This window comes from Anomaloglossus baeobatrachus, chromosome 3 (assembly GCF_048569485.1).
Source record: "Anomaloglossus baeobatrachus isolate aAnoBae1 chromosome 3, aAnoBae1.hap1, whole genome shotgun sequence".
Taxonomy (NCBI): Eukaryota; Metazoa; Chordata; class Amphibia; order Anura; family Aromobatidae; genus Anomaloglossus; species Anomaloglossus baeobatrachus.
The window spans coordinates 327,199,019-327,214,408 of record NC_134355.1 but is presented as its reverse complement, the minus strand read 5'-3'; the positions used below and the strand labels follow the sequence as shown (position 1 = coordinate 327,214,408).

Below are 15,390 nucleotides of genomic sequence, written 5' to 3'. Positions count from 1 at the left end.
CCCTCTCTTCCACATTCTCTCCAGCAAAGTGGTGATGGAGTCAAGGCTGCTCTATTTAACACCTCTGGGGTATAATACCATCTTGTGATTGTTTTGTAGTATGGTTTATGCAGAGTCGCACAAGTAATAGACAAATATGTTGTATTAAAGCAATGTTGCCATTGTTCCAAGGAAAACGTTTCATGCAGATCTTTCTCCCATTTGATCATATAAGGTCTCTTATCGAATAAGTGGTCGCTATTAATATAATCATAAAGACTCCTTGTCTTCCAAATTGTCACACTGGTTGAGTTGCAGAACAAAAAACTAATAAGTTCTGACAAAGAATTCCTATTACGGAGTAAGTCATTAAGAGCCCCTCTAAGCGAGAGAACTAGTTTGAAATCTGATTCAGGGATTCCAAATCTAAGTCTTATATCTAAAAAATTGATATATTTCTTGCCATTATAAATATCTCTAATACTTTTCAATCCCAAGTTGACCCAGGAGGATGGAACCTCTGCATTTGCTAAGACCCCCAGGAACATTAAAGGGTACCCTCAGTATATGTCTAGATAACTCTTTCCATGCATTAACAGTCGCAGAGAGAGTAGGGAATTTGAGTAGGGGCAAAAGGGGATTTACAATGTAGGAGAGAACAATAGGGGATTTACAATGTAGGAGAGAATGAGTGAGCGGAGTGATGAACAAACGTTGAGCCATGCTTCCAAATCAATCCAGGCGAGAGATAAATTATTATTTAAACAATTTTGGCTTTGTCTTATGTTTGTTTGGAAATAACTCATTATTCTTGGAAGCCTATAGCCCCCCTTTTTTATGTTTTGTTAAAACATTTTTTGCTACTCTAGGTTTTGTATGGTTCAACACATAGTCATTTAGTAATTTCTGAAGGTCGTAAAGGTATTTTGACGGGATAGTTAAAGGGATTGCTCTAAAAATATATAATATGACCATCTTAAAAGACATAATCCTTCCAGGCCAAGTTAATTCACTCTTTATCATGTTGTTAATATCTTTCCGAACTGTTCCAACCAAGTTATCTAAGTTAGATTCAACTAGGGAGTGTAAGTTTTTACTAAGGGAAATTCCCAAATACTCTTCTACCCATTTAAACAAAGTAAAGCTCTTAATATTTCTAATATCGGCATCTTCTAAGTTAAATTGTAATATTTTAGATTTTCCTGATTTTATTCTATAGTAGAAATCCTTGAAAATCTGTCTAACATGGCTTTTGTTTCTCTGAGTTCAGAGAGCGATAAAATAACGTCGTCTGCAAATAATCCGATTTTATATTGGCGTTTATTTGTTAGAATGCCCTTTATTCTGCCATTACTTCTGATATATTTGGCTAAGGGTTCCATTGCCATAGCGACCAGAAGTGGAGAAAGAGGACAACCTCGCCTAGTTCCATTAGAACTAGCAATCGGTTTGGAGAGATGGTTATTCGCGTAATTTTTTGCAGAAGGATTAGTGGAGGGACATAATTATCTTGATAATGTTTTCATTAAAGCCAAATTTAGTTAGCTTTAATTCCAAATACTTCCAATTGATCCTATGAAACGATATATAGCATTGTAGACACTGACGTTTGGTAATGCTCATCATCAGTAGTCAAATCTTCAACATATTGGAAGACGCATACAAAGGTGGACAGGGTCACTTCTGTTGATAATTTTAGTTACTTCTTTCCAATCAGATTCAAGATTGGGGCAAGACCATCTCATATGTATAAGGTTTGCATTTTCGGGATTTACATCTGCAGCAATAAATGACTACATCGAAGCCCTTTGTCAAATAGGAATTGAGGAGTTCTATACTTTTGGTGTAACAAATATATATTGACATAATCTATGTGATTCACCCAGAGGCAGGTTCGAAACCAGAATTTTCAACCATTGGTTTGCCTCATCAGGGCCGCCTTTATCTCTTTCCCATTTTTCTTTAGAATTAGATGAAAATTGCAATAAAAGCAGTTTCAATAAAGCATTAAATAGTATAGAAATAAATCCTCCCGAGCTACTAGATTTGGCAGTTCTTTGTATAATCTTGTTTTGAGGAATATCATTATACATAATAAGCCTTTCTGACTGAACTGCATGCTGTAACTGGAGACATTTATTCAAATTGTCTCTTCAGGGAGGAAGGAGACGAACTCTAGTGCCACCTATTGGAAGTAGCAATTCTAAAAGTTAAAAATGGCCCTTTACTGAGCCTTATACTATTACCTAAGTTTTATGCCAGATCAGAACCTCAATTTGGCACGGTGTTTCGGGATGATAGTCCCTCGTCAGTGCAAAGTATGAGGTCTGATCTGGCTTTATGAGAAGCTAAAGTGAGGTCTAAGGGAAGAACGTTTGTCCTTGCGGAGACTGACAAACCAATCTGGCTGTCAGTGGTAAGGAGTCTAAGGCTATGTGCGCACTAGAAATGTGAAGTTTCTCAAGAAAATTTCTTGAGAAACTTCTGCCAGTGAAAGATTTCCGGACCTGCGGAAAAAATCCGCACCAAATCCGCATGCGGTTTTGCCGCGGATTTGCCACGGATTTACCGCGGATTTACCGCAGGTTTGTCCCTGCAATAAATAATAAAGATAATCGATAGACAGATAATGGATAGAGGGATAGATAGATAGATGAATAGATGAATAGATAGATAGATAGAGGGATAGATGGATAGATAGATAGAGGGATAGATGGATAGATAGATAGATAGATAGATAGATAGATAGAGGGATAGATAGATAGAGGGATAGATAGATAGATAGATAGATAGATAGATGAGAAAAACCTATATAATGTTCCACCTCCCTGCATTTTCTAAGCTGGCACCCTTTAGTGACTTTCATGTGGCACTAAAGGGTGCTTAGCCTTGTATTTAGCCATAAAATAAATAAATAATTAAAAAAAAACGACGTGAGGTCCCCCCATTTTTTGTAGCCAGCTAGGGTAAAGCAGACGGCTGCAGCCTGCAGACCACCGCTGGCAGCTTCACCTTGGCTGATAATCCAAAACAGTGGGCACCCCACGCTGTTATTTTAAATTATATAAATAATTTAAAACAAAAAACGTGCGGTCCCCCCCATATTGGATCACCAGCCAAGGTAAAGCGGACAGCTGGGGTCTGATATTCTCAGACTAGGGAGGTCCACTGTTATTGGACACTCCCCAGCCTAAAAATAGCAGGCCGCAGCCGCCCCAGAAGTGGCGCATCCATTAGACGTGCCAATCCTGGCGCTTTGCCCCAGCTCATCCCGCGCCCTGGTGCGTTGGCAAACGGGGTAATATATGGGGTTGATGCCAGATGTGTAATGTCACCTGGCATCAAGCCCTGGGGTTGGTGAGGTCAGGCGTCTATCAGATACCCGACATCACCAACCCAGTCAGTAATAATTAAAAAATAGACAACAAAAAAAGTTTTATTTGAAAAAACACTCCCCAAAACATTCCCTCTTTAACCAATTTATTGAAAAGAGCACAATCAATTCCACGTCCGGCGTAATCCAATAAGGGGGGGGGGGGCATGGCGATCCATACCATAGTCGCTGTCCCAGTCAATGAAGAATAGAATGTTCCCCATTGGCTCGGAGAGCAATGCAGTGACCTGAGCTAACATCAATAGGTCAGCTCAGGTCACTGCAGGGGATGACGAGCGCTGCCATCAGGAGCATAGATGAGATCATTACCTTCTGTGATCATCTCCTGTACTGCTGACGTCAGCGCTGTCACTGACTTCTATGCCCGCCGCGTTGTCAGAAGTATCGCGAGAGCCCGTGACGTCACCGCTAGTGACAGTCTCGGGCCGCTCGCGAGACGGGCATAGACAGCAGTGACCGCGGTGACGTCAGGAGGCAGGAGATCGTCACAGCAGGTAATGATCTCACCTCCTGACAGCAGCGATCGTCATCCCCGCGGCTCCCAGCATTGCAGGATGTCAGTGTCTGCCTGCGCTGCCGCGTGACAGGCTGCTGACACTACGGGCAGACACTGACACCCTGCAGTGCAGGCAGCCGCGAGGCCGGAGCAGGACACAGACTGCACGGGCACCTGGAGGTCGCACGGAAGTGCTTCTGTGCGGCGTCCAGGGAGTGCGACGTCTGTGTTTACTCTGCTCCGCCTCCTCTTCCTGGCATAATGACATCGCTTCCTGCAAAACCGCAGGCAGCGATGAGCATTCCCGCAGGTAATTCGCGGCTATTCCGGTGGTATACCGCACATCATTGCTACCTGCGGAATACCCCCGGAATACCGCAGGTACCTGCGGAAATTAATGGACATGCACATTTTCTCAAGAAAGTTTCTCGAGAAAATTTTCTCAAGAAATTTTCTTGAGAAAAATCCGCACAGTGCGCACAACTATTTTTTTTTCTCATTGAATTTCATGGGAAATGTCTGCACAAAGATTGCAGACATTTCTCAAGAAATTTCCGGGGCAAATCCGCGGGTAAATCCGCAGGTAAAAAGCTCTAGTGCGCATATAGCCTTATAGCTGCAATGCTTCTCTGGGATCTTTGTAGAATTCATGGTGAGGTATCCCAAATTCCCTCTGTAATTGTGAGTATTCCTTTATCTCGTTATTCTCTAGAACATGAACCAAGTCTCTCATGCCTTTCTGTTTTCATATTTTAAAGCCCTGTAGTGGTATAAATTTGGTAGCCCGGCGTCTCCCACAACTAAATAAATTGAGAAATCTCTTGTAAACCCTGTAGACTTCTTGTCTTCCACCATAATTTGTGAATTAAGGACAAGTTTGGAGTACGCTCTGCTTGGAAGTTGTAATTCTTAGTGTAAGCCTCCTGGTGGCAGCAATGTGCAGCCCATGGTTTTTGTGACCTCCAATAAAGGCTGAGAATTAGATTTTACGATAAGTCTAAAATACTATTTTTGTGCAAAACTACAAAAAGGTGACTGCAGAAAATATTAATTGCGATTTTACCTGTTTCTTCAACAATACTTTGTTCCTCTATCTTCTCCGTAGCTTCTTTCTTTTGCACTGGGGTCTTCTCAGTGGTATCTGATTCTGTATTTTCTTTTTAAAATACATAATACATTGCTTTAGGTGTGCATTATAGCTTTTCCAACCTTCATAGGTAAAAACAATAAAAACAGTCTAGTTATGTCACAACTTAAGCGGGCTTTACACGCTGCGACATCGCTAGCGATGTCGCGAGCGATAACACCCGCCCTAGTCGGTGGCGCATCACGGGGTGATCGCTGCCGTAGCGAACAATATCGCTACGGCAGCGTCACACGCAATTACCTCTTCACCGACGTCACCGAACAATCTCTCCTTTAAGGGCGAGGTTGGTTCAGCGTCACAGCGGCATCACTAAGCGGCCGCCCAATAGAAGCGGAGGGCCAGAGATGAGCGGCCGGAATATCCCACCCACCTCCATCCTTCCTCATTTCCGGCGGCCGCAGGTACGATGTTGTTCCTCGTTCCTGCGGTGTCACACATAGCGATGTGTGCTGCCGCAGGAACGGCGAACAACCTGCGTCCGACAACAGCAACGATATTTGGGATTAGAACGACGTGTCAACGATTAACGATTAGGTGAGTAATTTTGATCGTTAACGTTCCTGCGTTTAACACGCAACGACGTCGCTAACAAGGCCGGTTGTGCATCACGAATTCCGTGACCCCAAACGACATCTCGTTAGCGATGTCGTTGCGTGTAAAGCATCCTTAAGTTTGTAGAATTAATTGTTAATGTTGTAAAAGGAACCTGTCATGTTGAAATTGCTTTCTGACCTGCAGGCAGGATGTTGAAGAGCATGAGCAGCTGATCACATTGTTACCATTTTGCTTATCATTATATATCAATGTTTTGAACATTTGACTTTCAGACTCCATATGTCACGATCCACTAAGGCTTTCAGACTACCTTCATTTTATAGACAATCATTTTGGCTATCCCAGACATATCTTTGACTTGCATCTATTTAGCATATGATTAGTTAAGCAGATTCTTCTCATGACACTACATTTTTACTGTTTTGCTCCTAAAAATCTAAATTTACATTTGTATTATTTTGTTAATATTTTTTAAATCCACTTGTAGCTTTCAACACTACCCTGAATCCTTCTGAGCATCCTCTTGATCAGATTCAAGCATGTCTTGACTGAAATCTGATCCCAGGTCTCTTCTACACGTTCGCAATGTTGGTGCATACTGGTTGACTCACTTGGGTATGTATACAGCTTTTTCTTCAATTCTACTCACAAGTGTTCGATAGGATTGAGGTCTGGGGACTGTTGGGGCCAATCGAGTACCTCTACTTCATTATCACTGCACCATTTCTTTTATGCTTCGGCTTGTTGTTCTGCTGGAACACTGTCGTCCTTTTCATACCCAAAGTACTCAAGTGTATGAAGTAACTCATCTTGTAAAATACTCACATATAGCTCAACATTGAGATCACAATCGATCCTGGTCAAGCATCCAATGCCTTTAGCGGTGAACCAACCCTAATTCATCAGGCTTCCTCCACCGAACTTGACAGTTTCTTCAATTTCTCGATCCGTTAGCCCCTTTTCCATAGTTTTTTTTTCCCGCCCCATTTGTAGCCATCAGAGCCTAGTATATTGACTTTCGTCTCATAGCCCAAATCACCCGTTTCCAATCTTCTACTATCCACTTGATGTACTTCTTTGCAAACTCAAGCCGACGCTCTTCATGATGATATTGAAGTCAAGGCTTCTTTACTTTTTTACAGGCTACTATTCCAGACTTGTGTAATGTGCATCGTACTGTGCTTGTATCGACATCTGTGATCTCACTATTACAAAGCATACAAGCTAACTGTACTGCTTTGTTTGTCGCACCAGAACTGATAGACCTTGTGATGAGCCAACTTGTTGACTCCAATATTTTGCTGGACGTCCACCTCTTAGCTTCTAGATTAATAACAGAGAGTTGTAGAGCAGGGTATTTCCAAGCCGCGCCAATGACTACCAGATCATGGAGATTTGAAGATTAATGTAGCTTTATTTGTGCACTGGTCAACGCGTTTCGGGAGACTCTGCTCCCGTTCTCAGGACAGTCAGGCAAAGAACATTAAATCTCTTCTAGATTAATAGACAGACTTCATTTTGTATTCTTCCAACTGTCATGGCACTCACATCTTGCAGTTTAGCAATTTTCTTGTCACCGAGACTGCTATCGATGAACTGGATTATGCAGTCTTTTTCTTCTTGGGAGTTCTTCATAGCTGCTCCTTAATTTGAACTAGTGACATTTTGCTTTAGAATCAGGCTAATAAAACATTGAGCTATTAGGGAATATGAGAACAGGTTGTAATTTATAGTATATTGGAATAAAAAGATTTTTCACCACAAAGAGCAAAACAGTAACAATGCAGCGACATGACAAGAATCTGCATACCTAAATCATATGTTAAATAGTTGAAAGTCAAATTTATGCATGAGATAGCCAAGATGATTGTCTAGAATATGAAGGTAGTCTCATGCCCAAACCTGTAGTGGATGGTGAGATATGGAGACTAAAAGTCAAAAGTTCAAAACACTGTTACCTTTTTGCTTGTCACTGTACATGTTTGTGAGAAAAGTTTCAGGAAAATGTGCATATTATTAATTGAAATTCTGAGTGTTATTATGCACATCCAGTGGGTGGGTCTATTCAGTGATTAACAGTCTTTCCTGTATGACAGTAGTTCCAATGATAGCCGTCAATCACTGAGTGGAACCGCTCACTGGACTCATATGCATAGAACACCAGAGATTTCAAATAATTAAATATAGGTTATACTGAATCTTTTTCCACAAACCGATCTATCATTCTGTTCAGCTTCTACTGCTTTATGCTCTACAGTCCGGAGGGACCACATGTACATTATGATAGGTTCTCTTTAAAGGGAATGTGTTAGCAGGATTGTACAAAACTATTTACGGTATATCTGCATGTAGCCCTTCCAAAGACAAATCCTACAATACCATCAAATGGCCAGACCATTTACCTGTTAGTGTGAAATCAGTGTTTTGAATTAATATGGAAATGTCAATATGATATGTCCCTCTAGCTCTATTTCCCACCAAGCACGGCTTCTGTCTGCTTGATTGACGACTCTTTTGTTTGATGTTACATAGCATAAAAGCTGTCACTCAAACAAAAGAGGGTGGCGTTGCAAGTTAAATAGAGCTGGAGTCACAGAGGTTTCAGATCTACCATAGCCATTCAGCCTCATTTGCATATACATTCAAACGCTGATTTCTCAGTAACAGAGAAACGGACTGGCCATGTAAAGGTATTACTGGACTTGTCTTAGGAAGAGCTACATGCACATATAAATAGTTTGGGAAGGGGAATTCTGCTGGCTGATTCCCTTTAATGCTGTTTAGTCCAACACTATGTGAATTTGAATAGACATTTGCATAGTATACAACAAATGAAAGGCTACTTTTACTGACATATGACGTACTTGTACGTCATATGTCGGGCTCCCTGCCTTTCCTGGCACATAAGGGCTAAAACAACCTTAGGCGGAGAGTTTAGTTGGCGCGCTAATGTGCATAGCACAAGCAATTAGTCGATCGCAGCTTTAAAGGCTGCTTTACATACAACGATATCGCTAGCGATCTCGTTAGCGATGTGACACGCCAGATCGCAGATAAGATGTGCCGAGATCGCTCATGTGACCGCCGCATAAAACACGACCTATGAGCGATCTCAGCAAATCGTATGTGCGATCTGGTGTGTTACATCGCTAACGAGATCGCTAGTGATGTCGTTGTATGTAAAGTGGCCTTAAGTCCTCTGTGGACTATTAGCTACAGTAAAAATAAAAAAATAGAAAAACACAAGTTCCAATTATCCTTTTTTTGCCCCATTAAAAAACCCACAATAACCCCCACATATTTGGTATAGCTGTGTTCGTAAGAGTCTAATCTATCAAAATATAAAATAAATTAACTCAGTCAGTAAAAAAAGTAACAACAACAAAAAAAATCGAACACCAGAATTATGTTTTTTTTTCTGCCACAATGCAATAAAATGCATTAAGAGGCGATCAAAATATGGTATCTACCCCAAAATGGAATCATTAAAAAACATCATCTCAGGTCGCAAAAAATAAGCCCTCATAAAGCCCCATGTACTGAAAAATTAAAATGTTATGGGTCTCGAAAATGGCAATGCAAGTAAATTCCCGAATTGTTTTCCACAACTTAAATATATTGTGAGACTGTGACCGGGGTTATCTATGACGGCCGGTATGTCTCGCCCCGGTTGTGCTCACTCCATGATAGAAAGTAAATCCACTATAGGGTTAATGCTGTTTACTTACAGGCTGAAGGAAGGGTTAAATAGAATCAGGAACAAGGGCAGGTGTGCCGGGTGTGAGGGGGTGAACAGAACTCCCTGAGTTTTCTGCTGGAGAGGCACATGTATTTTTGTTATGGACTTTTGTTTGGACATTAAAACCGTGTGCTGTGAACCTTAATGCCTGGATCCCGTGTCTTCTGCTGCGCAGCCGACCGTGCTACCTCACATATGGTGGAGAATGCGGGCATGACAGCCGGTGAGGTGTAGCATCCATCCCTGGTGACCCAGCTGCGCATGTCCTGGATTCGAGCGGCTATACTACAGCCCAAACCCGGCGACGCCATGGAGGACATACTAAAGAATTTGGCTCAGGATAATGCACAGCAGCAACAGACCAATGCACACCTGCTCCAATCCTTGCAAGTGCAGGAAAAAAAACTCCAAGAACAGATGGATCAAGCCAATGCACGTCAGCAGCAAGCCTTGCAATTGCAGGAAAAAAGGCACCAAGAACAGATGGTTCTCCTGGCCAAGTCGATCCGTGCCGGACCAGCAGCAACAACCCCGGGACCGGGTGACGACGGCAGCGTCCGGAAAGCGGTGAGACAAGCGTTGCAAAAGATGACCCTGGGGGATGATGTGGAAGCGTTCCTGGCGGTGTTTGAGCGGGTGGCCGAGCGGGAAAAGCTGCCGACCCCGCAGTGGGCTGAGGTATTGTCGCCCTATCTGACAGGGGAACCCCAAAAAGCGTACCTAGACCTCTGTACCGAGGACGCCATTGACTATGTGACCCTGAAAGCCGAAATACTGGCTCGGTTGGGGGTGAATACCTATGTACGGGCTCAGCGGGTAAATCAGTGGTTCTATGAGGAAGCCAAACCCGTACGCTCCCAGGCCTATGACTTGTTGCATCTTGTAAAAAAGTGGTTGCAGCCTGACACTCTGAGCCCGGCGCAAATGGTCGAAAGGGTAGTAGTGGATCGTTTTGTGCGCACTTTACCCGTCACCGTTCAACGGTGGGTCGGACAGGGTGAGCCGAGTACCCTGGACCAATTAGTGTCCCTGGTAGAGCGGCATGTGGCTACGCAAGACTTGATACGGGACACTGAGACTTTGCGTACCGCCCGTCGGTCCGGCCCCTCCAAGCCTAGGGCCAAGGACCCACCGCTGACAACGGTGCAGGAGTCCCCTACCGTCCCGTCTGAGGCCGCGGCCGCCATTCCTGAGGTCCGGAAGGTTCTGTACCCTAAACGACAACCCGTCAAGGGGGTTTCCGTCCCCATTAGATGTTGGCGGTGCCAGCGGGTGAGACATATGGAAGCCCAGTGTCCACTCACCACGGAGCCCATGGATTGTGGGGTTACCCGGCGGGGTTCAATGTATGCTCAGGTGGTGTGTACCGCTGACCTGGTCTCCCCAGAGACGGAGCCCCACTTGTGCCAAATACAGGTGAATGGATGTCCGGTTACAGGATTGTTGGATTCCGGAAGCTTAGTGACCCTTGTGCGATCCACCTTGAGGGCTAAAGTAAAGGCCACTGGACGCACCGTGGGGGTGGTTTGCATACATGGGGACCGCCGCGACTATCCCACGGGGATTGTCACCATCACAGCACCTTGCGGTCAGGTGCAACATGAGGTGGGACTTCTTAACACTCTTCCTTATGACGTGATCCTAGGAAGGGATCTGCCCTATTTTTGGACTTTATGGAGGGGACCCCCTAAGTCCCCTCAGATATTGGTCGGTCCGGGACCTGAGCCCTACAATCCTGAATCCGGGCCACCTGACGTAGGGGTCACCCTGATAGGGACAGAGTGTGAACCCGATAGGTCGCCCCTAGAGGTATTGGCAGGAGAGGCTGAGACGGTCGAGCCCATCCCGGAGTTGGAGGCGTCCCCGGATACGTTTGGGACAGCCCAACTGCAGGACCCTATGTTAATACATGCTCGGAGTCGGGTGACAGTAGTTGACGGGGTGGCACAGCTGCCCGGTGCCCAGGTAAGGTACCCCCATTTCGCTCTTAAACAGGATTTACTCTACCGGGTAGATGAAATACGGGGCGTGGGGGTAGAACAGTTGGTGGTGCCCCAGCCGCATCGCCGGCGGGTCCTCGACTTGGCTCATAAACACCTGATGAGTGGCCACCTAGGGGTCAAGAAAATGCAGGAGCGAATATTGCAAAGGTTCTATTGGCCCGGGGTCTTTGGGGAGGTAAAATGGTTCTGCGAAACCTGCCCGGAGTGTCAGCTTACCGCACCCCTGACCCATTTTCGCAGTCCGTTGGTACCGTTACCCATTATAGAAGTCCCTTTTGAACGGATAGGGATGGATCTGGTGGGGCCCCTCGTAAAGTCCGCTCGAGGGCACCAACATATCCTAGTGATCGTTGACTATGCCACCCGGTATCCCGAGGCGATACCTCTCAGACATACTGCAGCAAAGCTTATAGCTCGGGAGTTGTTTGCTGTGTTCTGCCGGGTGGGGTTGCCCAAGGAGATCCTTACGGATCAGGGGACCCCATTCATGTCTAAAGTGACCAAAGAGCTATGCCGGCTACTCCAGATCAAGCAGTTGCGTACGTCTGTGTATCATCCTCAAACTGACGGTTTAGTCGAGCGTTTCAATAAAACCCTGAAAACCATGCTAAGAAGGGTGATTTCAAAAGACGGGAAAGACTGGGATATGATGCTTCCCTATTTGATGTTTGCCATACGAGAGGTGCCACAGGCATCCACGGGGTTTTCGCCTTTTGAATTGTTATACGGGCGACATCCCCGGGGATTGTTGGACCTGGCAAAGGAAACATGGGAACAAGAGCCCACCCCCCATAAAAGTGTGATCGAACATGTTTTAGGTATGCAGAACCACATAAGCGCGGTCATGCCAATTGTGAAGGAGCATTTACAGGAGGCTCAGGCCGCGCAAAGCGGCCGCTACAATAGACAAGCCACCGTGCGGACCTTTAAACCCGGGGATCGGGTGTTGGTATTAATCCCCACGGCGGAGAGTAAATTCCTGGCTCAGTGGCAAGGCCCCTACGAGATAAAGGAAAGAGTCGGGGTGGTTAACTATAAAGTATTGCAGCCCGGTAGGCGGAAACCTGAACAAATATACCATGTCAACCTATTAAAACCTTGGCAGGAATGGGAAAGCCTGATGGCTGTTTTTTCCCCACCTCCCTCCTCTTCGGGTCGCTCACATCCGGCTCCAGCGACCTCCGGAGAGGACGATCCAGAAGTAAGGATTGGAGAAGCCCTCACCAAGACACAGAGGCGAGAGGCCAGACGGTTGGTTCAGCAGAACCCCGATGTCTTCTCCGAGCTGCCCGGAAGGACCAGTCTGATACGACATGATATTGTCACCGAGCCCCACCTGAAGGTACGCCTGAAGTCATACCGAGTACTGGAGGCTCGACGACAAGCCATATCGGAGGAAGTAAAGACAATGTTACGCCTGGGGGTCATCGAAAAATCCCGGAGTGAATGGGCTAGTCCGATTGTCCTAATACCAAAACCCGATGGCTCCTTAAGGTTCTGCAATGACTTTAGGAGATTGAACGAAATATCCAAGTTTGATCTCTACCCCATGCCCCGGGTGGATGAGCTGATTGATAGGCTGGGACAGGCGTGATATTTTACCACGCTCGACCTGACCAAGGGGTACTGGCAGGTGCCACTAACGGAGTCCGCCAAGGAGAAAACCGCTTTTGTTACGCCGGAGGGTCTCTTCCACTATGTTGTCTTGCCTTTTGGGTTACATGGCGCTCCGGCCACGTTCCAGAGGTTGATGGACTTAGTGCTGGAACCCCACCAGGCGTATGCATCAGCGTACCTGGATGACATCATTATTTACAGCTCCGATTGGCAGACTCACTTGGAACAGGTACAAGCGGTGGTGGACGCGCTATGAACAGCCGGATTGACAGCCAATCCCAAGAAATGTGCATTGGGACTCACGGAAGCCCGCTACTTGGGCTACGTGATAGGCCAAGGAGTGATTAAGCCCCAAATTAACAAGGTTGAGGCGATCCAGAAGTGGCCTAGACCCCTGACCACGAAGCAGGTTAGGGCCTTCCTGGGTATCGTGGGGTACTACAGGAGGTTTGTAAAAGATTTTGCGGGACTATCAGCCCCCTTGACGGACCTTCTCAAAGGCAAAAAGTCCGTCATGGTGCGCTGGACTCCGCAGGCCGAGGACTCCTTCCGGGCCCTGAAGGAGGTCCTGTGCGGTCAGCCCGTTCTGGTCAACCCTGATTTCCGGAAGGAGTTCATAGTACAGACTGACGCCTCGGAGGTCGGCCTGGGGGCAGTGCTGTCTCAGGTGGTTCAGGGGGAGGAACACCCCATCACCTTCTTAAGTAGGAAGCTCACCCCTCCCGAGCGGAATTATAGCGTAGTGGAGAAGGAGTGCCTGGCGATCAAGTGGGCCTTGGAGTCCCTACGCTATTACCTGCTGGGACGGCAGTTTCGCTTGGTGACGGATCACTCTCCACTGGTCTGGATGAGGTCCGCCAAGGAACGGAATGCCCGGGTTACCCGGTGGTTCCTTTCTCTGCAGAACTTCCGGTTTACGGTTGAAAATAGGGCCGGTGGGTTGCAGGGCAATGCCGATGCCTTGTCCCGCGGCCCGTGTTTGATGGCGGGAGTTCAACCCCGCACGCTTGAACTGAGGGGGGGTGTGTGAGACTGTGACCGGGGTTATCTATGACGGCCGGTATGTCTCGCCCCGGTTGTGCTCACTCCATGATAGAAAGTAAATCCACTATAGGGTTAATGCTGTTTCCTTACAGGCTGAAGGAAGGGTTAAATAGAATCAGGAACAAGGGCAGGTGTGCCGGGTGTGAGGGGGTGAACAGAATTCCCTGAGTTTTCTGCTGGAGAGGCACATGTATTTTTGTTATGGACTTTTGTTTGGACATTAAAACCGTGTGCTGTGAACCTTAATGCCTGGATCCCGTGTCTTCTGCTGCGCAGCCGACCGTGCTACCTCACAATATGTAGATATGCATGTTTGGTATCTACGCAATTGTACCAACCTGGAGTATCAAATTTCCAGGTTATTTATACTGTATAGTGAACATGGTAGATAAAAAAACCAAAACAAACTATTGTAAATTGCACTTCTGTTGTAATTTCATCGCACTTGGAAACCGATTTTCAGTGCATTACATGATAAAATTATGGTGCCATTCGAAAGTACAACTCCACAAAAAACAAGTCCTCATACTGCTATGTAGACGAAAGAGTAAACAAAAAGTTGCGGCTCTTGGAAAATTGGGAGGAAAAAGAAGGGAATTTTGTTTACTTACCGTAAATTCCTTTTCTTCTAGCTCCAATTGGGAGACCCAGACAATTGGGTGTATAGCTACTGCCTCCGGAGGCCACACAAAGTATTACACTTAAAAGTGTAAACCCCTCCCCTCTGCTATACACCCTCCCGTGCATCACGGGCTCCTCAGTTTTGGTGCAAAAGCAAGAAGTAGGAAACTTATAAATTGGTCTAAGGTAAATTCAATCCGAAGGATGTTCGGAGAACTGAAACCATGACCAAGAACAATTCAATCTGAACAACATGTGTACACAAAGAAATAACAGCCCGAAGGGAACAGGGGCGGGTGCTGGGTCTCCCAATTGGAGCTAGAAGAAAAGGAATTTACGGTAAGTAAACAAAATTCCCTTCTTCTTTGTCGCTCCATTGGGAGACCCAGACAATTGGGACGTCCAAAAGCAGTCCCTGGGTGGGTAAAAGAATACCTCGGTAAAAGAGCCGTAAAACGGCTCCTTCCTACAGGTGGGCAACCGCCGCCTGAAGGACTCGCCTACCTAAGCTGGCATCTGCCGAGCGTAGGTATGCACTAGATAGTGCTCCGTGAAAGCGTGCAGACTCAACCAGGTAGTCGCCTGACACACCTGCTGAGCCGTAGCCTGGTGCAGCAACGCCCAGGACGCACCCACGGCTCTGAGAGAATGGGCCTTCAGCCTTGAAGGAACCGGAAGCCCAGCAGAACGGTAGGCTTCAAGAATTGGTTCCTTGATCCACCGAGCCAAGTTGACTTGGGAGCTTGCGACCCTTTACGCTGGTCAGCGACAAGGACAAAGAGCGCATCCGAGCGG

At 46.0% G+C, this 15,390-nt stretch overlaps 1 protein-coding gene across 4 annotated transcripts in view; it reads right to left on the bottom strand.

Annotated features, from left to right (window-relative positions):
- The window catches only part of AK9 (adenylate kinase 9), a 212,329-nt gene that overhangs the window by 87,326 nt on the left and 109,613 nt on the right, over positions 1-15,390 (bottom strand). For all 4 annotated transcript variants that reach the window (XM_075340057.1, XM_075340058.1, XM_075340059.1 and 1 more), the window contains exon 15: positions 4,933-5,025. In XM_075340057.1, the coding sequence (XP_075196172.1) occupies positions 4,933-5,025 (93 nt within the window). The remainder of the gene's footprint in view (positions 1-4,932; positions 5,026-15,390) is intronic.